The following is a 25,667-nucleotide window of genomic DNA, read 5'->3' on the forward strand; positions in this document are numbered from 1 at the left end:
GGGTGGGTGTTGGTGCTACCTGTCCTTTGGTCCACGTCAGGGCCACCAAGCAGGCGACATATAAAGAATGCCCCACTGGCTGCTGGGGTGGCACCAAGAGAGGCCCCAGAGGAGGCTCCCTCCAGCCCAACACCCAGAGGCAGAAGGGGGAGGCGTGGCCACAAGAAGCTTTGGGGAACAGACACCATTCCATACCTTGAGGGACCAAAGGTCCCAGCACACAGTAGGTGCTCAATCAATGCCCATCAACCAGTATTTAGACCTGCAAACACTTCTAAAATAGGTGATGCAGGAACTGAGCAATGAGATGCATGGGGTTTGGGGGGGGGCGGCAGGGGGGCCTCTGGGGAAGGAAATGGAAGCCAGGGGAGGGCGTTTGTGAGGCTGCCCATCCATTAACCTGCATGGTGAACCAATGCAAATCGAAGGGTCCATGAAGCTGCCAGACTGCAAAGTTAACTCTGAGGTGGGGGAAGAGAAACTCCTGTGGGAGAGGCCCCCTGCAAAGCCTGGGGCTGGTAAAGGGTTCCATAACTGGGCCCATTTGCAACTGAGAAAGAGAAAATAGAGAAAGATCATATCAAAGTTTAAAGAGTGGGATTAAAATGTAGAAACCTTGAGAAACTCAACTAAGCCTGCCTCTTCTCTTTTTTGATTGAGGGTGGGGGTGTCAAAAGCAAGTTCCATTAGCATCCTGGTGCTGACTCACTGGCAGTTTTGTTAAAAAAGTGAGACTTCCCTCAATCATTTGATTGTAAATATTGTTAAACACCTGACAAACTTCCTTCATTTCTTAGTTCAGCGAAAAGCCCCAATCAAACCTTTGCTCCTGCCGGCTCATTTGGGTGGAGCTCCGACCCCGACCCATACACAACCCTGACCCATACACTAAAAGGTTTCGGGTTTGACTCCCAGTCAGGGCATATCTAGGTTGTGAGACTGATCCCCGGTTGGGGCATGTACTGGAGACAAATGATGAATGGTTCTGTCGCATTGATGTTTCTCTCTCTCCATTCCTCTCTCTCAAATCAATAAAAAAAATATCCTCAGGTGAGGGTTTAAAAAAAAAAAAAATTGCTCCTAATTTACTATGAAGATTTTACTTACATTTGGTGTTAAGTGGACTCATTAAAAGTGTCCTTTTTCTGCTACCATTACCCTGGGATAGTAAAAGACAACCTGAAGATACCCCGAGACCCAGCTCAGTCACGGGGTCCCCAGGTTGGAAGGGAAGTAAACTGTCTACTAGTTGAACCTCTGCCTGACGCTTCAGTCTTTGCCCTGCATGGCTGCCGGCAGGTCAGGCAGCCTCTGCCTGTGCAGCGCATGGCCGGGAGCTGACAGTGTTTGAGGCACCCACTCTGGTGTCCCAGTCTGAACATCACTAACTTATTTGGGCGACAGGACAAAGGCACATTTGACGCTGAGAGCTGGGCTTCCAGCAGTCCTGAGTGCCCTCCTTCCTAGCCGCCCTGTCCTTTCAACCCAGACACCTCATCCCCGCAGCAGGCGCTCACCATTGTTACTCCGCTCCGGAGTCTGTCCCCTTTCTCTCCCGTGAAGTGGCCCAAGGAAATCCTAGAACAATTTGCCGTCCACGCCCTCACTGGAGCAGAATCGGAGCACACGCCGAGTGTTTCTGACCCGCTGCCCAGAGCATGAGAAGCTCTTTGGTTTCTGTGGCTTAAAGGCGTTCTAAATGAGCACAGACCCTTGTCTTGTAGGGAAAAGAAGGGGGCCCTCTGGCTGGTACTTGGGGAGTGTCCAGGGAGGATGAGGCCATCCTAGCACACGCCCTGGTAGCTGGGGCGGGCGGATGCCCAGTGCCAGGCTCTGAGATCACTGCAGTGGCCAAGCACACAGCTGCCACCTGAACTGCCATCTGATGCTGCCTCCAGAGTCACTCTGAACCCAGGAGGCCTCAGAAAGAAAGCGGAAGCGATGGCATTCCTGATACAAAAACACCCACTAACGTACTGAACATAAAGGCACTTTATGGAGTGTCTCAAAGGTTTATCATCTTCCACTGTGGACATTGCGGATATCTGTTGGGCGAGTTTTTTCCCTGGTGACGGGTAGAATCTCCATGAAGACTTAGAAACACGCCTCGAAATGGGGGCTGCAAGAGCCCGGGGAAAATTCCGAGAGTTCACGAGATCCGTCCAGCATCAGCAGGACCTTCGTTCCAGGGTCTCTCTGATCACAGCTCCCACTTCCCACCCCCCCCCCCCCCCGATGCCCTCCACCCCACCCCATCAAAATACAGGAAATGACCCAAGGGAGACAGACCTCACTGGAGGTTAAAGGTAGCTGGCCCCCACCTCCAACATGAGGTCTGCGGGGCAGTAGACACAGAAGCAGTGCTGGGCTTTTTTGGTTTGTTTCCATTTCTCCACCGCGGAGAGCATGCCTGCATTCTACAAAGTTGTGCTGGAAGGCGGGCTTGTCAGTTAGCACATCTGGGTGTTAAGCTAAAGTTCTTCCTCCGCTTTACGAAGACTTCCACCGGATTAAAGAGAACACGGCGTGGGCCACGTACAGCAGCGTGGCTACGTATGAAAACACCTGGAACCAAGACAAAGGACCATTAGCGGGCAGGCTGGGGACAGGGCACAGCGTGGGCTGTGCACCAGGCGGGCTGCTCACGCTGTTGGGCGACAGGCCCGCCCTGTGCGGCCAGCCACTGCTTCCCACCACTCACGCGGCACTTCCCTGCTGAGCCCAGAGGCGGCCCCAGAATGCTTTCGGCACAGAGCTCCCGCTGGCCAGCCAGTCCGCTGGACTCTGCGTGAAAGATCGCTATCTATAATACCTTCTTGTGGGTTTGTTGGCTCTGGTGAAGGTCTCGATGGTGCCTGCACAACCTCAGGCCCCAGCAGGATTTTCTTCTACGACTCTTAATGTCACAGGCCTGGGTGAGGGGCAGGGCTCCAGAGGAGGGATTTTGAGCTTTTGCACAAAGGGGGTGTTTACTAAGAAAGCTGCTGGAAGACCCAGCCAGCTACTCTGGCGCTGGGAAGAAAGGCCTGGAAATGTGGCTATTGGTCGCTTGATGGCTGCCACACCCCTGACTTTCCCACTGGGCACCCTTTACTCCTATCACCCCGCTCTGGTGGCTGGCCTCCCTGAAGGCTGCCGGCCCTCATGTCAACTATCTGCACCTGGTCTTGTGACCTTATGCTCAGGGTCAAGAGTTTCCAAGCCGGGCACCGCATTTAGGGTGGCCACGCTTCCGTGACTTTGGAAAATGCCCATAAACAGCGGCGGCACCGTGCTGCTCTGTCCCCTACTCCACACATGGGCGAACCCTTCAGTCTGGTTGGCCAGAGGCGCTGAGTGAGCCGAGTTACTCAGTAACAAACATAAAACTCATCCGGGGACTCCCAAGCCCCCGGTCTGGAAGGAGCAGTCATACATGCTGCTCAGCCCCCTATGAAGACTCCCCACTACCAGCAGGGGCCAGTTCCCCATCTGGGAATTCCAGACCCATGAGAACCCTCCTCAGAAACTCCTCAAAGTTCCCAAAAGGAACAGGAAACAAGTTCTCGGCTCTCGGGCCCTGGTTCTCCCCTGTGACCTGGCGATCTGACAATGCCTACACCCGAGGCTGCTGGGAGGGTCGAATAGGAGTGTTCCCCGGGGAGCTCCCAGGCCGGGCATTCGGCCTGCAGGTCTCTCCCTCCTGCCCTCGGCGAAGGCCAGGCACGCCCCTGGGCCAGCCCGGGCCTGGCAGCACCACACTGACGGATGGCGAGACAAGCCTTGGTCATCCCGTCCCTTCTGGGCTTTGCTTCTTCAGAAAGGAGGGGGAGGTTTAGTTCATTCAAAAGTTAGTGAGCTAAAACAATAGAGAGGGGCCTGGGCGGGGGGAGTGCGAAGGCGGAGGCTGGCGGACTCACCACAGCGGAGATGTTCTCGTGGTACTGCCTGTAGGTGAAGCCCTCGTACATCTGGATGGTGGCCAGCGCTTCCAGGACCGAGGCGCTGAGGTAAAAGAGGGCGGCGGTGCAGTGGTAGGCTGCGTCCTGCAGGGTCAGAGAGATGGGGCCGGCGTGACTGTGAGGGCAGCGGTGGTTCGGCAGGGCCAGTCCACGTCTCTGTCCTCACCTGGCCTGGCTTTGGTCCCCCTAATCCTCCCATCACCACCCCCGCCAGTGCCCTCCTCACAAACTGCTAATGGGCGTTTCCCAGCAAAGATTTTTGTCACTGGGTTGGGGCCAGAGCCAGGGCTTTGGTGAAGAAGGGATGCTGTTTTCCCGTGAGGTGGGACCAAGAAAGGCGGGAGCATTCATTTAATAGGTGGAAACGGCTCCTGCTTTCCCAGTCCCCGGTAGGATGCAGCCTTAGTGGCCAGCGTGAGGTGAGGGGCCCAGCCAAATCCGCATCCCTTCAGGGCAGGTGGTGGCAGGTGTCTCACATTTTACTCTCTTGATGGGCCTCAAGGCAGAACTTATGCTGAAAAGAGATCAAAGGTCATCTCCCGGCCCCTCTAAGTCCCTCTCTGGCAACCTTGCTTTAGGAGGCATTACTGGGAGCTGGGCCATAAGCATGTCCTCCCATTGGGCAGCCAAGGCCAACGCCAAGGGCAGGGTGGAAGCCGGCCCTCCTGGAGGAAGGAGGAGCCACGAGGACCTGGCAGGTGCCAGCAGTGAGGGCAGGGGTGGGCTGCTAGGTTTCCTTGAAGACGGTTGTGTAAGAGAAAGCAGGGTAGGCTCACAAGAGTCAGGCGGGGACCATCAACCTCCTCCTGACCTCCCGGCGGATGCCTGGACAGCTTGAACTTGGAACATGGGAGGGGCACATCTACAGGGCAGCCTCGCCCAGCATGGGAAAAGCCAGCCTCTCGGGAAGAAGGTCCGAATTGCCCCCCCACCCTCTCAGACCTCCCAGCTGGGACTCACCAGGGTGATCCAGGAAGCCTCCCCTCCGTGGGCACCGATGATGTACAGGACGAGCAGGGTCGTGGTGGCCACGAAGCAGAACACAGACACGAACATCACCCATCCCTGGACCAGTGGCATGGGCACCAGTGACGAGGCGATCAGAATCCATACCAGGCCCCCGAAAACCTGCAGAGGGAGCAAGGAGGGAGGGTGAGCATGGGACGGGGAAGGGGTCAGGCTGAGCAGGAAACGGAAAGGGAGGCAGAGAACATGGGGACACTGTCCTCACCGGGAAGACTCTCTCATCCCCTCTAGGCTGGGATCACCCATCCCCATCTCTCCAATCCCCTGCCCGATTGCCTTTTCCATTTTAAAAATGCAATTGAGGTTTTCAATTTGACAAGTGCTTATATCACATTTACATACCAGGCACTGTCCTGAAAATGTTAACTCAGGCCCTGGCCGGTGTGGCTCGGGTGGTAGAAATGTTGCTCAGTACACTGAACAGCTGGAGTTTTGATTTCCAGAAAGCACACATAGGTTTCAGGTTTGATCCTCGGCCCTGGTTGGGGAGCATGCGGGAGGCAAACAATCGATGTTTCTCTCTCTCTCCTTCTGTCTAAATAAATAAATAAATAAATGAAAATGTCCTCAGGTGGGGATTAAAATATGTATAATTTTAGTTAATCCTTACAACAACCCTATGAGTGAGGTACTGACCCATCTGTCAGAAATGGAGGTACATAGAAGTTAGGTAATGTATTGTCTAGTTTTCATTAGAGGGGTTGTCTTTATTCTGAGGTTATATCCTTCCTAGTATCCTAATATTAAAATATTCTTTCCTTTATGAAATGGTAGTGACCAGCAAAATAAACTAGTCACCTTATGTCATTAGCATTTTTTAATGTTTTTATTTTTATTTATTTGTTTATTTTTTAAATAAATCTTTATTGTTCAGATTATTACAGGTGTTCCTCACCCCCCACCCCCCAGCATTTTTTTTTTTTTTTTTAAATCTGACCCCTGAGATCCCCAAGTCTGGGAAGTGTGCTGACACCTGGAGTCCAGCTGGAGTGGAGAGGACCCCAGTCAGCCCAGTCCCCTTGGTGGCCCAGGACAGACCTGGAAGCAACACTGCCCATTGTTACCCACAAGACACCCCGTGATGTCCACAGCGTCAGTGAGCCCCATGCTTTCAAAAAGGAGCGTGAAGACAGACATGATGCTCAGTTACACCCCTCCAGGCCTTCGTTCCACGTCCTCCTTCATCCCAGTGAAATCAGCTCAGCCTCACCTCCCCGCCCCACCCCAGCAAGGACAGTACGTGGAGCTGGAGGTGGGTGGACACGGCTTTGCAGTCAAAGGTTCCCAGATACTGGGATGCATGACACTGGTTTCCTAAACATCAGTTCCCAGCCCTATGGTCCGAACGCACGCGATACCTGCTCCCACCTGCTGGCTAAGAGAGCCCACGGTCCTCATGCGTGTTCTCGGCCACTTGGCTGAGAAACATCAGGAGAGAATCACATTTGATGGAAAAGTCAGTGCATTTATCCAAACCAGGCTGGGCCTAATGCATCAGATATGAGCCTCTCCGCCCGGAAAGTCTTCTTACTGATGCATCTGAGCTGCCTGAGGCCTGTGACACACTTTACACCTTACAACAACTGGAGCAAAACCAATGAACTACAAACCCTTGGGCAGCCATAGAACAAGATGTGTGTGCAGATACCACCAATGGTGGCCTTTAGGATCAAGCAGATCGCTCGGCCTTTCCCATAATGGGCGCTGACAAAGGGACGCAAGCGTGCTGATCGGCAGGCAGGAAGTGGATTTAGGAGGCAAGAGAGTGCGGCATGGAGAAGGGGGAGGAAGGGTGTCAGTGCCTGGCTGGTTGGCAGAGGCAGGGGTCTAGGACACTCCTCTCCTGAGCATCCCCCGCTGGTCACCTAGTGACGATGCAAGGGGACCAGACCTGTCTAAGTCAGTTCCCCAGGCACATGCTCTAGGCCCTAGGGATCCTGCACTGCTCTTTGGCAGCACTGGGCCCCAAACAGATAACTATTCCATTAGTTACAAAACTGCACTTTGCCGGATCAGGTGATGGACAGGTCCCTTGCTCACAGCTAACCCTGGGTGTGGGACACCTGTCTAGCCATGCATCGTGTCTGAGCTAGGGACCTGGCCTCAGGGTCCTGATAGATGGGTGTGGCTTAACTAGAGCCACATGTGAGTCAATCCCAAAAGAAGAGCTTGGGGCGCCCATGGAGGGGGTGCACTCGCGATGGGACCTGTGTGGCTGGAGGTGTTTTCGTGGTCTGTAGACATGGCATTGGGGGCCGCTGAATGTCACAAGAGGAAAATGGTTCTTTTTCATTCTTGGCGTTTCTAGAGCAGAGAGAGGGGCTCAGGGGGGAGCCAGGCGTCTGGAGCTCCCCTAGAATATTGGCTCCAAGGATGGGTGAGCAGAGGGAAGCTGAATAACAACATTTTTTTAATTTTTTAACTCAGTGATGTAGTTATTTTGGGGGGAAATTAACTGTAAAATACATTAACACACAGATGGCATATGGAAATGGCAAAATCTGAGGAGGTGGCTCTTAGCCCCTGGCCTGCAGACCATTTAACTGTCATCTGGACTCTTCCCCAGGTTGCCTGGCTAGAACCAAGGGCCAGAAAAAGAAGGTGAATTCCAAGTGAAGTCGCTGCACTGAGGGCTCGCCATGGGCTCCTGACCATGCTCTCACTGGATATGACCGTAACTCTGGTGTCCAGCTCCTGGCACCATGGCAGAGGGAAGCTGCAAGGTGAGTCCGGACCTCCTGACCGGCTTCAGGTGTGGTTTTATCTCATGAAGACTGTGCTCCAGCTCTGTAGAAAAACAGACATCTCTCTCTCTCTCTCTCTCTCTCTCTCTCTCTCTCTCTCTCTCTCTCCCTTCTTCCCTCCCTCCCCCTCCTGTCTATGGTAAGAACACATCCCACCTCTGAGTATAGCCACCTTGCAAAAGTCCTTCAGAAAATTATGCTAACTTTCTTTTCTTTTCATGGCTTATCTGTATCAGTAGGTTTCATAGTGAGATGGTGGGGAGAAATTGTTTTAAATGAGATGTAATTCACACGCCATAAATTCACCCGTCACGTGTACAACTCGACAGTTTTTCCTATATTCACAGAGCTGTGCAAGCATCATCCCCAGTCCACTTAGAATAATTTCATCAGCTCAGAAGAGAAACCCTGTGTCTTTAGCTATCTACCGCCTCCACCCCTTCCATCCCTACTCGATAGCTCACCAGCTCTGTCTCTATAGACGCCCCTGTTCTCACCTTCCACGTAAGTGCAATCATATAACGTGGCTTTGTGATTCGCTTTTTTCATTTAGCAGAATGTCTTTCAAGGTGAGAAATTCTCTCTCAGGGAAACTTTTACAAAAAAAATACCTCTTTCTCAAAACACCCACAGCCCGTTCTGACCCCCACCATTTGAGGGACACTGAGTGAATGTGTCTCATCTCGTTGGGCATCCAAACTGAGAAGAGCTGGGGTTCCCAGGGAAGTTCTTTTTTTAAAATATATTTTATTGATTTTTTACAGAGAGGAAGGGAGAGGGATAGAGAGTTAGAAACACCAATGAGAGAGAAACATCGACCAGCTGCCTCTTGTACACCCACTACTGGGCATGTGCCCGCAACCAAGGTACATGCCCTTGACTGGAATCAAATCTGGAACCCTTCAGTCCACAGGCTGAGGCTCTATCCACTGAGCCAAACTGGTTAGGGCTCCCGGGGAAGTTGTTATAAGACAGATGCCACCAGCCCCACCAGGCCCACAAACATGTTTTAAGTTACACATCACAAGAAGGGACTGTCCTCAGCACAGATGACATGGTTAACCCCATGGCTTTTGCTCCCAGGAGATGGGCGGTGGGCCTGCTTTCTGCCCTCACAACCCTGCTCAGGAGGTGCCCCAAAGGCAAGGCAGCTGCTTTGGGAGGGGCCACTTGGGAGGGCTACTGAGGTGGGAGCAGAGCAGCCCTGGGCACAGGGGGTTGAGCTGTGGAGAAACCCTAATCCCAGCTAGACATGTGTGAGCAGGGTCCTGGGCACAGATGCCATGCTGTGAGAATCCCAGGGCGGGGCTGTTAGAAGCTGTGACCGCTCTGCTCCCTGGCACAGGTGAGGTCTCCATGTCGCCTGCGGGGAGCAGCATTTGCATGTGAGCCCTGAGAGGGCACCGCCACATCCGATGACAGAGGCTGTGGCAAGAGATCCAGCCACTTGGTCTCAGCTTTCTGGTCTGTAAATGACAAGTTGTCCCTGTCGCCCCACATTGCACTGGTGTGAACTGGCTGGAACTACGGACATGAGCAGGGAGCTTCCGGCACCGAGCTTCCGGCATCGACCGGGGGTAAGACATGCGTGCCCAGGAGGCCCACAGCCCAGTGGAGATGGACACAGAGGCCACCAGTCTCACGGCAGGATGATGGCCAGGCCTGGAGGTGAACTTGGTTGGTTAACTAGGCCAAAGGCTCAAGAAGTAGCTTTTGGGGGAGGAAAAGGACGTGCCAGCTCAGCGGATGCGGAGGCAGCAGTGAGGGTGTCAGAAGGCCGGAAGTCGAGCATGAAGCGAGGGGCAATGAGTGGCAGGACACGGAGCTCAAGGGAGGGGGAGCTATGAGACAGAACTGACTAGCAAAGTCATGGCAGAGCTAGGATTCTGCGTGAATCATGGGACCAAGCCAGGACCTGCCCCTCTCCGCCCAGCAAGTGTGCAGAGAGCAAACAGCGCGGGCTGCACCCACACCCGGCAGATAAGGCACCCTGGGCAGGGAGCGGTCACTCTGTCCCAGCCACAGGACCCCACTGGCCAAATATTTGTCAAGAGCAAGGGGGTAGGTAAAGGTTCAAGTACTTCCCTTCATGAAGAACACTCTCACTGGCCCCAGCTTCCGGGAAGCAAACGCTCAGAGGCCATCACCCACCGCCCCGGCCTGCAGGTCACCATCGACCATGACAGGGATGGCGCCGGGTGGTCTCAGACAAACGTCTCTAAGTCCCTGGGCTGAACTCTCTCTCTGGGACCCAGCTCCCCAAGCTGGAACGGCAGGTGGGACCTGGGCTAAGGCTGTATGGTTTTCAGCTCAACTCTTCATGCCAATTACTAGAGACACCTTGGTCTAGTGCCCAGGGTCTGATGCTGCTGGACAGACAGAAGCAGTTACAGGACAAGCGGCAGACATCCAGGCTCCCATCAAAGGCCTGGGAAGGTGTTTCCCTACCAGCCCATGGAGGCTGCTCTGGAAACTCCTGTCAGACGGAAGGAAGGCTCCCGTCTCCGACGCCCAGCTAGCGACCCAGTGACACCAGCCATACACTGGGTTCTGGGTGCAGTCTCCTTCCTCCCCTCTCCGCTCCTTAAGCCTCAATCCCTGTCTTACCTTGGACGTGAGCTCACCCTCAGGTGTCCTCCGGACATAGGGACACAGCCTCAGCGTCTACGAATGGGGGCTGAGCTGGTGATCTGGGCCCCTAACTACCCTAGTGTTTCAGGCTGGAAACCTTACTTTAATTCAGGCCGATTTGGATGCTGAGGTTTTCTGAGAACCAAAGATCATGTACAAAACTAAACAAAATTCTGCCTTAGCTGGTTTGGCTCAGTGGCTATAGCGTCGGCCTGTGGATTGAGGGTCCTGGGGTTGATTCCAGACAAGGGCACATGCCGGGGTTGCAGGCTCTATCCCCAGCAGAGTGTGTGCAGTAAGCAGCCAATCAATGATCCTCTCTCATCATTGATATTTCTCTTGTTCTCCTCCTCTCCTTTCCTCACTGAAATTAATTTTTAAAAAAAATTTTTTTAATTAGAGAAAATTCCCAAAGACCTGAAGAGTTCATATCTGTGGTTGACCTGATCAAATGCTTTGATGTCAAAAAAATGTCCTTGGGAGACAGTCTGGGGGAAGCTCTGGTGTAAACTCAGAGGTTTTCTCTTTTCTATTTGGATTAACCCTCAGGAGGCAGGCGAAGGTTGTTCAGGGTGTAGATCAAGCATGTCAAACTGACGGCCCCCGGGCCGCATGCGGCCCACAGTGAATATTTTTGAGACACAGCCAATATAACGGTATGTAAGAAACGTTTTAATAAAGTTTCTGTAACTTAATTTTTACAATAACCTGTTATGCAGAATTATTGATAGTGAGCTATAACACTAGCTAATGATTGATTACTATAATCCTGTTAAATTCATTTCCCTTACACACCTTACACAAAGGCTCACCCTTTCTCTCCACAAATACTAGCAGTGAATATTTTAGCAGCCGATCGCTGCTAAATAATGATGCTAAATATCGCATCATTAATCTTGGACTGACTTGTTTGGTGTGTGCAACAGGGAATATTTTGCTTTCTGAGAACAAGAAAAATAGATTTATTTGTGTTATATTCAGTATCTGGTAAGTTAATGTTCAAGAAAAAAATATTAATTTTTATTAAAATGTTCTATTATTTGATGATAACAATGACTCATTTATTTCAGCCCTTTGCATTCAACATGTCTCTATCGAAATAAATCTACGTATCTATGAAAATTGAAGCTTTTGATTTTTGTGGCCCACATACACTTAAAACTTCATTTGGCCCGTGTTAGCCTTTGAGTTTGACATGCTTGGTGTAGACTTTAGAAGAAGGATCTGAATTCCAGCTCTGCCACTTACTAGCTGGGTAGCCTGCTGCCCCTGGGCAAGTTACGTAATATCTCTGCTCCCTATCCGAAAAGCCACTGCAGGGAAATGGAGCAGCGTGTCAGCTGGTGGCCAGCTGGGCGTCGGAGACGGGAGCCTTCCTTCCGTCTGACAGGAGTTTCCAGAGCAGCCTCCATGGGCTGGTAGGGAAACACCTTCCCAGGCCTCTGACAGGAGCCTGGATGTCTGCCGCTTGTCCTGTAACTGCTTCTGTCTGTCCAGCAGCATCAGACCCTGGGCACTGGTGCTTTCCAAGGTGTCTCGAGTGATTGGCATGAGGAGTTGAGCTGAGAATCATACAGCCTTAGCCCAGGTCCCACCTGCCGTTCCAGCTTGGGGAGCTGGGTCCCAGAGAGAGAGTTCAGCCCAGGGACTTAGAGACGTTTGTCTGAGACCACCCGGCGCCATCCCTGTCCATGGGACTGGAGTGAAATGGGATTATACCCACAGAACACGTAGCACAGATGAGTACACCACGTGCTACAGTCAACTGTCATGTAAATCCCATATGAGGTAGTAAATCCCACAAAGTTTAGGGCTGCACAAGTATTCACTCCAAACCTTGTAGAATTTAAATACATCTTCAGCCGAAACCGGTTTGGCTCAATGGATAGAGCGTCGGCTTGGAGACTGAAGGGTCCCGGGTTCGATTCCGGTCAAGGGCATGTACCTTGGTTGCGGGCATATTTTCAGTAGGGGGTGTGCAAGAGGCAGCTGATCGATGACTCTCTCTCATCGATGTTTCTAGCTCTCTATCTCTCTCCCTTCCTCTCTGTACAAAATCAATAAAATATATATTAAAAAAAAAACACTCATTCAAAAGCATCAAAAAGAGGAAAACCTATGATTTCTCAGAAATCTAAAGTGGGGGAAAATGTGTCTGCCTCTGCAAAAACACACAAAGGACATCCAAGTATGAGAAGTGCTTCCTTTAAACAATGAGCCTCGGTTGCAAAGGAGAAAGGAATCTTGGCGCATTCTTGAGATTCGTAAGGCGGTGCCCTTGCCTGCGCAGTGCTGAAGGGGCTCGCCGTCCACAATGGCCCAGTGTCTCCGCCTCGGGACTTGGACAACTGAGCTCAGTGCAGAGGAATTGCTCAGATTCTCCGGATATTTTCCTGGGGCTCTGCTGCACTCTGACAGGGTCTCCACCAGCAGACACTCTTCCAATAACACATATGTCAGGGCGTGAACCCGAGAGGCTCCCGCGTTGGGCTTTCATGTGCACACCTGGTGGTGTGGCCCACAGCTCTGAGCGCCTGGGGTTGTGACTGTGCATGTGAACAGAAGGTGGTGTCCTGGCCTCTTGAGAGGTAAGGACACTGGCCACAGCCCTTGTGCACCCAGAGCTAGGTTGTCCTGTCGCTTTGCTCAGGTCCCCAGGAAGGAAAAGAAAAGATGGCCACAGCACAGGTGGTGTGCCCCCAAGCCTGTCGGTGCTTCCCCAGGCCACCAAGGACAGCAGCTCCAACCCATGTCCTCACTGAACTATGAGCAGCCAGCAGTAGCTGCACCCTCGGGAGGGGAGGGGGTGAGTGACTCAGCCAGGACAGCACATACGCACCAGGAGGCAGGAGAACGCAGAGAGGGGGTCAGGGGGAAAGACCCAGCATCCCAAACCCTGAGGTCTCCCCCAGGGACCCCTGGCTCCTCCCTTTGGAAGGCGGGTCTGAGAGGGAGGCTGGGGACCCTCCTGTTCTGAAGGGCGGGATGGCAGGAATTGTTCAAATTCCCTAGATGTTGTAGCAACATCTATTTATTTATTTATTTATTTATTTATTTATTTTTAATATATATATTTCTTTATTGATTTCAGAGAAGGGAGAGGGAGAGATAGAAACATCAATAATGAGAATCATTGATTGGCTGCCTCCTTGGCTGGAATCAAACCCAGGACCTCCCAGTCCGCAGGCCGATGCTCTATTCACTGAGCCAAACCGGTAGGGTGCAATACAGAATTTAAAAACACCTTCAAAAGCATCAAAAAGAGGTCCAAGGAGACCCTTTCATCACTTGCTCACTCACTCACCCACTTGTTCATTCATTTGTTCACTTGTGCATCTAACAGACGCCAGGAGTGACCAGGAGGATGGTCAGCACTGTAGCAGATGCACCCGGGGGACAGACTCACCCACAGACACACACCTACACAGAGCTCCCTCTCCTGTCCTGTCCCCTCCCTTCCAGCCTCGCCACCAGCCACTGTGCAGCTCTGGGTCCACCAACCGCAGAGTCCTGGTGAAAGTGTTGGGGCTCCAGTGAGGGTGACCAGCTAAACACCTTTCCCAGGACAGGGATGGGGGCCAGACCTGGGCACAGGATCCCCTCCTCTGACCCATGGCAGGTGGCTGGGGCAGATCAGAGGATTGTGTGGGGGCCCCCTCCCCCGCTGCAAACTGACAAGGCGCTTATTAGGAGTCTGACCTGGGCTCTCCCAGGTGCGCGCTGCGGCGGTGGAGTTTACCTACAGCGGCAGCTCTGCCCCCCTGGCTCCCTCATGAGCAGGTTCCTTCCTCTCAGAGGGACCTATCATGCCGTCATCCCTCCCAAGGGGTCTTCGATTGTGTCCCTTTATCTAATCTGAAGGCAAGACCAGACTGAGGGGATGGGGTAGTTTCTGTTTGTGAAGAGGGGGCAGAGACTTGGGGTTTAAAGAAATGGGGGTGAGTGCACATGCACAGTTGATATTAGCGGGGCGAGTGTGGCGGGAGGAGGCCCCTGCTCAGGCCTGCTACCCCACTGCCTCAGGGACAGCAGCGTCCTCTGTCCCACGTGTCCCCACCCCTCCGCGCCCGCCGGGGCAGCCAGCAGGTCCTAAGTGAACGAGCGCTCCTCTCAGATCCACAAAGCTGGGGCTCTCCTCAGGCATGTCCTCCGTCCGGTGGATGGAAAATTTTACCTACCACACCCGTAACCCACTGGCTTTACTTAGCAGCATAAACAGAAACAGGAGGTTCCGTGGAAAATGCGGGTAAGCCACCTGTGAAAGACAGAATCCGCCGCGGACACGCTAGGCCAGGTGGGCGTGGCTTCCGTGCAACAAAAACAAAAGGCAGTGATGGGAGTCACCGAATCCCTCAGCAAAACCAACAAAACAGGTGTGTGCCTGCGAACTGCCCATACAGCGCCCCAAGCCTCTCTCGAGGGTCCCAGGGCTCTCCTGGGGATGGGTGGCCACTGTCAGTTTCATCATCTGTCTGCCTGGGCCACGGACTCACCCTGTGATGCATAACCACTGCCAGGCGGGAGCCGGGACGCCAGCCCCCACCCTCCGGTGCACGCTGACAACAACTGTTGCCAGGCCCACGGCCTGTGAGGAACGTGGGAAACTCGGGGTCGAGGGAGGAGACAGACCACAGCAGGCTACGCAGTATGAGTGCTGAGTGCTAGGAAGGGGTGCCCTCAGGGGCGGCTTCCAGGGAAGGTGGGGGAAGCTGGCCTGAAGGGTGGAGGCCTCAGCCCCACCACGTCACTTACACCAAAGGAGCCCTTTGGAGGGAGACCAGTGAGGACTACGAGCTGGTTCTGAAAAGCATCCTAAGACCCAAAGCTGGTGGTTCCCTCCCTGCCAGGCCCCTCAGTCCAACTGTGCCCGGCTTGGCAGCACGCAGTGCAGGGCAGGATGGAGGCAGGGGAGTGGGGCACACTCTCATGCCAGAGCCTGCCCTCCCTGAACTGACAGCTTCCAGACGGCGAGGCACTGGCACCAAGGATTACAAATCGTTTTTGAAAGGTTTAATCCTGGGCCACTGGTAACTGGTCCTTTGTCTTTGGGCAGATGCAACCATTTTCATCACACTCAGAATTCACAGGCTCTGCACCGCCCTGGCTCCAGGCTGGCAGGAGAGGGGCTCAGGAAGTGCCCCACCCCCCGGCAGAGGCAGGGCAGGTCAGCCGAGGCCCGCCTCCCCCTTGCCACCCCAGCTGCCTGGCCAGGGGCAGCTCCAGGCTGAGGAGCCCCTGGGAAGGCCCCACAGAGGGTGGTGTCCGCAGTGTGAGGTGACTCTGACACAAGCCAAGTGTGGCCCCCAAAGCCCCCAACACTCCCACATCTCCCACCTCTGCCTTGCACACCTGCTCTAGAAGGGCATCCAAGGCAAAATGGGTGCAGGCTCGGCCTCTCGGCCCCCATCTGCCCTGATTGGCCAGCTGATCTAGAGCAGGTGTGAGTTTTTAGGGAACAGATAATAACTGGCCCTCACAGCTACTGCGCAGTCAGTTCTGTGTGTCACGTTATTGTGAGAGCTTTGCACGTTACACAGCGTCCTAGAGGCAGGCGCTGTTACATCCCCACTTCACTGCTCTGAAGGCTGGTCTCTGTACCCGTGACAGTTCCCCAAGGTGACCTACCCGAAATCCCGTGAGAACAGTAACACGGAGGGTGCGGGGGAAGCAGACGAGCCCTTTAGCCTGCGTCCTCCTCCCACCACCCGGGGTCCAGGCGAGGAGACTGCAGAGGAGGCCTGAGGAGGCCCCCCCCCCCCCCCCCAACTGCTCAATAGCCTCTGTTCTTTCAGAGGAAAAGAATAGCAAGGTTTGTGTTTAAGGTCAAAAACAAGCAGACGAGCAGAACGCCAGGACACCGGCCCTCTTCTGCAGGCACAGGTTGCAGTCCTCTCCGGGCCCATCAACATGACCCTTGTCATGAACTGCACCCCGCCCCCACTGACAGGTGTGGGGTGCCGCTTATCTCCTGTTCTCCATTTGCTCCTTTTCTGGAGTGCCCCCATCAAGCCTACACCCTTGCACTCCAGGGGCCTCCAAAGTTGGAGCCAGAGTTTCTGGGTCCTCCTCACGCCTCCTCCTCTGCCCCAGGCCTCCCCTCCGCCCACGGGCCCTCTAACAGGAAGGCTCTGGGGTGGAATTTCAGGTCAGCCGCCCTGGGCTTCCCCTTCCCCCTGCTGTGGGCATCAACCTGTGATGCTGGCGACAAGGCCTTTCTTTTAGTTCCCCATATTTTTCTCAGGTCCTAGGGCAGGGGTCCTCAAACTTTTTAAAGTGGGGGCCAGATCACGGTCCCTCAGAGAGCTGGAGGGCCGGACTATATGAATTACTAATTCCTACTGTAACACCTCGGCTGCGCTCACTGCCCAAAAAACCTGGCGGGCCGGATCAGACTCCTCTGCGGGCCGCATGTGGCCCACGGGCCGTAGTTTGAAGACCCCTGTCCTAGGGCTTTGCTCATTAAAGTGATTCAACACAGGGGCTGTTTTGCCCCCAGGTGGGCAGAACGGGAGCTAGGAGTGAAGCAGGAGTGGCAGAGAGCCGGCTAAGAGTGACAGAGAATTCATGCCTGGACATCGCCCTGGTGCCAGCAGGAACCACAGGAGCAAGTCCTTCCTTCCCCCCAAATGCAGAAGGTCAGGCCCCGTTGCAGAGAAAACCAGGTCCCACTCAGGGCTCCAGGAACAGTCTGAAACAGGCAGGAGTGTGCCTACACTTCCCTGCGGCTTCGGTGCCTCACCCCCTGTCCTCACATCCGTCCGCACCAGAAGAGAACACCCGCTAGGGTACCTTATCGGTGCCTGCCCAGGTGGCCGTTGGTCCAAAGCCCTACTGAGAGGAAGCCCCCCTTTGCCCACTGGGACCTGGGCTGTGTCCACAGGCTCCTGGCTCCATTGGCGTTAGCGCCCAGCCCCCATCCAGGTCTGGAAAAGCTGGGCCCCTTCGGCCTGAGCCAGGCCCCAGATGGTTCAGTCCCCGCCCCCAGGCCTTCCCTCACAGAATGCATCCGTAGCCCAGAGCAAAGCAAAGCCATTCCTAAGCCAGTGGACCCTGTACTCCCCACCCCTCCTCGGCAGCAGGCCGGTGTAGGGCAAATAGCTTTTGTCCCAGCCTGCACTGCCCCTGCAATGGCACCTGGTACCCTCCCTCTCCCCTGAGAGCACTATCGGCATGTGGAGGCATCGCCCCGTCTGCGCCAAGCAAAGCTGAAGGGCACCCTTTTCCAGTGCAACTTGGCTGTGTGACATGTGCACGACCGTCCCCAAGCTCAGCCCCATCACCACACCTAGCATTTTCAGAGAACAGCTCAGAGTCACTGACTCCGAATCAAAGCAGGCCTCTGGTTCTTGAAAAACTGGAAAAGTCACTTCTCAACTGGAGGACAAATCCCTTAGAGACCTCTACCTGGAATTCTTCCCTCCCTTTAGAGAGGAGGAAAGGAGAAACCCTGGGCAGTGCCCTTATCCACCTCTAAGCAGCTAGGAGAGGGGCCGCAGCCCAAGATAGGGACAAGGCCAGGAGCCTGTGGACACAGCCATGCTCAGCCACTGGCCTGCAGGGCCAGTCCCCACACCTGTGTGAGCGCAGGAGAGGTCCCTGGCTGGGGCAGCAGGAACATTTCCCGGGGAGCAGAGAAGGTGCCTGCTCTGAACCCAGGAGACCCTCAGGGCACCTGGCTCCCTGCCCCAGCCTCTCACTGGATACTGTCCCTTCTATTCGTTCTTTCCCCCCAAGATTAACTGAATTTATTGAATAAGCAAAGACCGAAAGAAAAGGCTGTGAGAGGATGCCCAAGAGGCAGAATGACTGGCGTGAGAGGTGAAGGGAAGGGGGTGTCACTAGTCAGCATCGCAGTGAGTTTGAGTCAGTCATCGGAGGAGATGCTCCTGTGACTTTATACACACACATCAAAGGCATCACAGGTCATGGTGACAAGAACAGATCATCACACAGTTTAACACATTCACATGAACACAGAGAAGAATTAGATAGAACTTATTTTTCATGGTACTTAACATAGATTCAAACAAAGATGGTACCATACAAAATGTATTACAACCCCAGTAGGCTATACTTCCTGGAAGATCAAAACCATTTCTCATTCATGCCAACTCCACGTGACATGCAGTGTCACCAGCTTTCCCATCTCCCTGTCAGCCCTCTTCAGCCTTCTGTAAATCTTATTCTCTGTTGATTAAATTCTTGCTCAACCGCTGCTGTGCATGTAAAAATTCGGCATTAATTTCTTCCAACTCTGCTACCCATTGCTGAAAAGAAACGTCAGGCTGAGAAGCCGGCCTACTGTGTGCGCCATGGCCACGCAGTGGGAGCACGGGGATGGCCGAGTGGCATCCCGGATTCCCCTATGTCCCCACTATTCTGTCCCTGCCTAAAGCATTGAGGGGTGAGCTGGCTTACAGATGACCAAGGGGTCTGTGCAGTCCTTATCAAATGCAGGTTCTTAAAAAAAAATTTTTTTTATTGATTTCTAGAGTGAGAGGAAGGGAGAGTGAGAGAGAAAAATATATGGCTGTGAGAGCATAACCTGGATTGGCTGCTTCCTGCACCAACCCCTTCAGGGTTGAGCCAAAACCCAGGCATGTGCGCTGACCAGAAATCCAATCAGCAGTCCTTCAGTACTCCGGCTGACCCTCTAACATTGAGCACACCAGCCAGGGCTCAGATGCAGATTCTTGGACCTTCCCTGGACTTAGTGTTTCAAAACCTCCAGTGTGTTTTTGACAAGCAGGCCAGGGGATTGTGAGCTCTCCAATGGCTCTGAGATGTCCCTTCATTCTCAGGGTGGGAGAAGGGAGCCAGGCATTGCCCAGGACTGCCTGGGGTGGGGTGGGGCAGGGCCACCTAGTCATGGACCCTTGTGCTGTAGGCAAAAGTGCATCGTGGGCATCCAAGGAAATGCAGAAACCCGGATGTGATTTGGTGTCACTGCAGGAAGTGCCACTCTGGAGACCAAGTTATGGGGCAGCTGCCTCCTCTCTCTGGGCTTCAGTTTCCTTTCAGGTCCACAAAACTGGGTTTCTGTGACTCTGTATTCCTCCTCAGATGCTGCCTGCTCAGTGTAGCCAGGATGTGGACCAACCTCCAGAAAACGGCTGTATCATTGTGCCCCCAGAAACCCAGTGCCCACTCCTGGCAGGTGGAGATCTAGGGCAGGTCTCAGAACGTGCCTCGTCACAATCAAATAGTAAGAGGTCCCGAGTCATGTTGAGTCACATAAACGGTGTCATTTTAGTAACTAGTATGTCCAGTTCACTGTAAACCAATCCCAGATGCCCCATCCCCTCGCTAAGCCCCCACCCAAGTGCACCCTACAAAGCACTGCCTCTCACCACCTTCAAGGAGGGGAATGCTGCCAGAGAGGTGGGTGGCGCCCTAGCACAAAGCTCTCATGCAGACTGGGAGGAGGTTGGGAGTTAGTAATTTCATACCCCATTTTCAGGCACTTCCTTTTCACAGTTTGTGTGTGTGTTGGAGAGGTGTCTCTCAGGGCACCTTGTGAGAGGCTTCCCCTTAGCTCTCTGGCTAGAACTGAGACTAAAAGCATCCAGTTCTGTGAATGGTGGCTTGAGTGTCATAATCCTGTGACTTAAAAGAGGAGAAGGAAACCAAGACTGTGGATTCCATAGAAAAAGCCCCCTATGGTGGCGGAGGGGTGTGGGTGGGGAGGAAGAGACAGGAAGAACCCTGGGGTGAGTTGCTGGGAATGGGGAGACAATGAACATTTCATCTCGGTCCATAGGGAGGTACACTTGTGCTCCACTGCCTGCAACAACAGCGTGGCCTATGTAGCTCCAGGGGTGCTCACTTCCTGTGAGAACCCTGCAGGGGTCAGAGGTCAGAAGCTCTAGGGTAGGGGTGCTGCACCAGGGGAAGGCTGCCAGGCCCCACCCTGAGTCTCCTCCTTTCCCAGGTCCCGTGGCAGTTTTCCTATCCTGGGAGGGGAGTGAGCTCCACCCTGGTGACTCCTGGAGGCCAAAGTTTGACATCTGCACCTCCCAGGCTACTGGGAGGTCAAGCATGGGAACATGAAGAGTGAATAATCAACAACTCGCTGAACTATAGATTTAAAAAAATAAACATTTCACACCCATTGAATGAGCAGAAAATTACATCTGACTCTACCAAGTGAGGCAGGGATGAGAAACAATGGTGACTTTCCTAGGCTGCTAGTGAGATTCAGGAAGGTCCGGGTTTAACCTGAAGCTTATAGCATTCGGGGACCTTCTTTATAAAAGAATACAAAACGGGGCAGGGTTTTGGAAGGGGCTGAGCAAGTGGGAGTCCTGAGCTTCATTAAGCTTCTGCCACCTCCCAGTAAGTCTGCTTCTGGGGTGTGTACATCACAACAAACCAGTGTGCACGTGTATAACCTCAGCCTGCATGGAAAGCATGCTACAGAAAGTGTGTCCATTGTGTGAGACCGTTCTCATCCCGTGAAGACAGGGAGAGCAGGGCATGTACAGCTCAGCACACGGAGCCTGAGGCGGTCCTCAGGCTGCAGGAGCAGGGTAGTTCAGATTTGACCAAGTTCAATGATAATGACCTGAGAGCCTATGAACGTTTTACATATATACTTTCCTGTAATGTTGGAAATTAAAAACAAACCGAAATTAAAAACAAACAACATAAAATTAACCATTTAAAACTGACCAAGTCAATGATATTTAATATATTCGCCATGTTGTGCAACCACCATCTCCATTGAATTTCCAAACATTTCCGTCACCCCAAGAGGAACCCGTACCCATCATGCCGCAGCCCCTTTTCCACTTCCTCTCAGCCCCTGGCAGCCCCCAGTTTGTGTCGTATTTCTATGGATATTTTATATAAACGGAACCAAAACCAGGTGACCTGTACTCAGCACAGTGTTTCCAGCACAGGTTTTCAACTTTGCAGTATGTATTAGTGCTGGATTCCTTTCTGTGGCTGAGAAAGATATGCCATTGTATGGATAATTACAACCTGTTCATTGATCTGTTCATTGATGGACCGCGGGCTGTTTCTAGCGGTTGGTTATTGCTGATGGTGTTGTGATGAACGCGCCTTTGCCCATGTATCTAGTCAGGTCCGTGCTGTCCGTTCTTTTGGTTATAAACCCGGGCATGGAATTGCTGGGTCATATGGTCTTTTTTTTTTTTTTTTTTTTTTTGAGGAATCACCATTTTCGCATAGCAGATGAACCATTTTCCCCACCATCAATGCATGAGAATTCCATTTTCTCCACAACCCGGCCAGCACTTGTCACTCTCCATTTTTTAAAATGTCATTCTAATTTTGTGTGCAGTGGCACCTCACTGTGGTCTCTGATATTGTTTCCCTGAGTGACAACCTTATGTGCTTATTGGCCACGTGCCATGTGCGTATCTTCTTTGGAGAAATGTCTGCTCAAGTCCTTTGCCCATTTTTTAATTGGGTTGCTTATCGTTTTGTTGTTGAGTTGTCAGCATCTGTAACTTTAAAACCCCTCCCAGGGTGGGAGCACTGCCTAGGCCCTTTAATCCTACTTTCCCGGCCCCTGGAGCCACAGGCAGCTCTGCATTTACAATCCTGCAGGGCGAACTCTGCAGGGCTGCGTCTGCCTTCTTTCTGCTCTCCGAGCCCACCCCCAACCTAGAGAGGAAGAGAGGGAAGACAACCTGCACCCAGGGCCTCTCAGAAAAAGAGTGGAGGGAGCAGGACTGAGGTGGAAGAGAAAAAACAACTTACAAGACAGGTGAGAAGGAAGTGCTCAGGCAGGGAGAACTATTCCTTCTAGAAGCCCCCACCGTCTCAGGCCACCACCTGGAGGAGTACATTTCCACTAATCCCTGGCTCTGGTTGTATTTCCCACACCCGGTTCTCTCCTTTCACTTGGTGGGTGGCGGTGGGGGTCCTCCTGGCCCCTCCTTTGGAGATGGCTCTGCGGGCTGTTCTCACCTCAGGGGAGGTGGTGAAGGCCGCGAGGGCATGGGGCGGGGCCATTCCTGCCCCCAAGCTGCCGCACCAGAGGAAGCAGAGGGCACGGGGAGGCCAGACCCTAACCTGCCGCCACCTGAGCTGGCTCTTGCGAAGGCAGGAGGAGGGCCCCCAGAACCCTCCACATGGAGCCCAGATGACACTCACTCCTGGTTCCTGTTATAACGCCCCCTTCCCCAACCAGACAGCTACACAGAGCGAGCCACCCATGGGAGCAATGTAGAGACACTAGGGAGAGCTTCCGTTGTTTAAGAATGTCTCTGCCCCACCACACCCCGCCATCAGCCTCCTTCTCTTTCGGTCTTGAAAGAGACCTGCCTTTGTAAGAACAGTCCAGTAGCCTCTACAGGAAGTGCCATTCCTCAGGTGCGTTTTCACCAGTAACCCAGCCTTGGGCGGGCAGGCGCAGGGGAATGAGCCTTTTGGGGAATGAATGTGCCAGTGGCACAGCCCCTCCCCACTCTGCCGGGCACACGGAGGGTCCCTGTCTACATCTGGCGGTTGGGCTTAGCGATGTCCCCATAGGGCTTCTTCTAGAGGTCCTTCCCTTGATTCTGGCTAGCCCCAGGATCTGAAGTCACTCTGGATATGCCCAGGTTTGGTATCAATTCAACTCTCGTGAATTCAGTGATCCAGTTCTACAAAGCAACGTGGGGCCCCTTAGTCCTCCCCCCAAACCCTCCATGGATGGCAGAACCTGCTTCCTTTGGGGATCACCCTTCTGCCCCCATCAGGCAGTAAGAAACGGGAATCCCATTTTTTAACAGTCAGGTTTGGCCATTTTCTTTTCCTACCAGCTCTCCAGGCAGGCAGCCACCTCTGTGGCGGGGGTACAGGAAAGGAGGCTCCAAAACCTTCACGTCCAAATCCACAAAATAAACACAGCTCGCCCCCCTCCAGGTAAGAGCCGTGGCACCTGGGGAGCACTCTCCCTTCCTGCAGCCACCGGGGAGCTGCGTGCTCCGGAGCATGGAGAGACCACGCGCAGGTGCAGAGGCCTTGGCAGCTCAAGGTCAGCCCAGCCGCGGGAACGCTCTGCCTGCACTCCCCCCGCCCCCAACACACACACACACACACACACACACACACACACACACACGACAAAAATCACTAGTGGAGCAAACCACAGCCTGTTTTGCTCCTTCTACGACACCAGCCTCATCTCCAAACTTTGGTTGGTGAACTCAGGCTTCTTTTGCAGACTTTAAAAAACAAATCCTAACCCTGGAAAGAGCTAGGCACCTCCGCTTTCCAGTAGGGCTGCTTCTGCGTGGCCCTTGCCAAGCTTTGGAACCGGTGCGCAACGAAGGGACCTGGCCCGCCTCCAACCTCTGACCCTGGTTGACCACTTGGATTTCCCTCTTAAGTCTGTGTTTCCTATTGTCCTTGGCCTGGAAAGGGTCAAAGGACTGAAAGGGAAGAGGGGTCAGGGGTCGAGAGACCCTTCTCACCCTGGGGAGCTTGCGAATCACTCCCCAGCGCGGGTACGCGAGCCACTTACAAACTCGAGGATGAAGAGCAGGTCGGGGAAGGTGGTGAAGACCGCGAGGCCGCTGGGCAGGGAGCTGCCCCCCGACGCCGCTGCGGGGGCCATGCCTGCGGGCTGCGTCGGCCTCGGGATGGGACGCGCGGCTCTGCTCCGCGATGACCGCCCGGTGGCTCGGTGGAGGCCAATGACGGGGTCCTCGCGCGCGCGGATTAAGAACGGGGGCGCTGGGCCGAGGAGGGAGGAGCCGGGGCCGCTGCCCGCCCCGCCCGCCTCCCTGCTGGGCGCGCCCCGGGGCCGGGCGCGGGGTGGGGAGGGAGCTGCTGGCGTCGCCCTGACCCACCCAGAGGGCGGCCAGAGGCGCGGGGAGCGAGGGCGGGAGCCTGGCTATTGGACACAGCTCCGGGGCCACAGGGAACAAGAATAAGCCACTTAGGTTGTGCACTCCGAGCAGGTGACCACCCTTAGGAATGACAACCATCAATCACTACCTCCCCAAACTCCTCACCCTGGCGCCCCACCACATGCCATTGCATTAACTCTTAAGTCGGGCATCTCTCTGCGGGGTGCATTCATATGCGCGACGTCCGGTCCCTGCTCACCACGGGCAAGTTCCTAGTCCTGCTCCCGGGGGTCTGCGAGAGCGGAGCCAAGACCATCTCTGGCCAATCCCCCCACCCACACCCCCCAGTCCCTTCCCCCACCCCCATCCTTCTACTCCCTTCCCCACCCCCACCCCCACTCCCCCCTTCTTTCTGCTGCGCTGGAACCCGCGAGCCTTCAGAGCTGGTGACTCTCAGCCATCCAGCCCGGAGGAGGGCTGCCGCTGCTGCCGGCGCTGGGGCTGATCTGCGCTGAGCCCAAGCGGCATGGTGAACCCTGGAGCAGAGTTACCCCCTCCGCCCAGAGGGGCAGCTGGCGCCTCCTCCTCCAGCCCTTTGACTGCCTGTTAACTGTGGCGCTTGTTTTTGTCTCCACTCACCACCCCCCCCCTCCCCACCCCCCGCACTACAATTTCTTTCTTTAAAAAAAAATTACTGATTTTAGAGGGAGATAGAGAGATTTGTTGTCTCACCCATTCATACTCACGCTCCATTCATTGGTTGATTCCTGTAACACCACAACCTTATCTGGAGAAAAAGCTCCACCCAGCTGAGCTCCCCCCACCCCCCCCACCCCCCCACCCCCCGCCAGTTTTGTGTTGTTGTTGTTTTTAACTTTATTTTTTAACAAGTATCACACTGAGTGGTTGCCTGTTTATTTTAATCTAGGCACTATTCCCCGGGCATCCCCCCCGCCCTCTCTCAGGCTCCCAGCACGTCTATGGCTTCAGGGCAGGGCAGCCAGCCAGCCCTCCTCTCTCCAGTGGACCCCTCACTCTTTCCCTCTACATAGCTCTGTCCTTCCCCGTCCCTCTGAAAGAAGCAAGTTCCTTGCCCAGGAGCTATCATTCTGAGCCCTTTTGGGCAGGGACCAGGCATTGAGATGAGAAAAATCCCACTGCGCCTCTGTGAGTTTCCTTGGGGCTGCTGGTTTTGATGGCCTGAGACCCAGGGACCATTGTGCCAGGGCCCATTGCCCTACCCTCTCCCTGTCTTGGGGGGCCCCTTATGCCCTCTCCCTGTCTTGGTGGAGCCTACAAGGGCTGTGAGATAGTCATATTTACAAGAAGTCCAGGACCACACCCCAGTTTCCAACGGAATATGAAAAACCAGCCCCAGCCAATAATAAGTCATTGCAGCATTCTCAGTCCTTTTAGCAGCATAGTGGGTATGAGTGTGGGGTCAGTCTTGGCTGAATCTGGGACTTCTGTCAAAATAATAACATGGCCTGCCCTGGCTGGTGGCTCTGTTGGTCGGAGTG

At 54.0% G+C, this 25,667-nt stretch overlaps 1 protein-coding gene across 1 annotated transcript; it reads right to left on the minus strand.

Annotated features, from left to right (window-relative positions):
• Positions 1-1,974: 1,974 nt before the first annotated feature.
• On the minus strand, positions 1,975-24,072 carry MAL (mal, T cell differentiation protein (MAL blood group)). Its single transcript, XM_084900939.1, has 4 exons — positions 23,820-24,072; positions 4,902-5,069; positions 3,900-4,025; positions 1,975-2,565 (listed from the first exon to the last, which is right to left on the minus strand). The coding sequence occupies exons 1-4, from the start codon at positions 23,910-23,912 to the stop codon at positions 2,491-2,493; spliced, it is 462 nt and encodes a 153-aa protein (XP_084757065.1). The 5' UTR covers positions 23,913-24,072; the 3' UTR covers positions 1,975-2,490.
• Between the last annotated feature and the right edge of the window lie 1,595 nt (positions 24,073-25,667).

This window comes from Pipistrellus hanaki (assembly GCF_964339955.1).
Source record: "Pipistrellus hanaki genome assembly, chromosome: 12".
Taxonomy (NCBI): domain Eukaryota; kingdom Metazoa; phylum Chordata; class Mammalia; order Chiroptera; family Vespertilionidae; genus Pipistrellus; species Pipistrellus hanaki.

Excerpts from the sequence above, each read along its gene's own strand:
- MAL (XM_084900939.1), bottom strand. The coding sequence starts at position 23,912 with ATGGCCCCCGCAGCGGCGTCGGGGGGCAGCTCCCTGCCCAGCGGCCTC. Across the intron at positions 5,070-23,819 it reads TGCTCTTCATCCTCGAGTTT|GTTTTCGGGGGCCTGGTATG; the intron begins GTAAGTGGCTCG and ends CTCCCTCTGCAG. Across the intron at positions 2,566-3,899 it reads ACGAGAACATCTCCGCTGTG|GTGTTTTCATACGTAGCCAC; the intron begins GTGAGTCCGCCA and ends TCTTGGTTCCAG.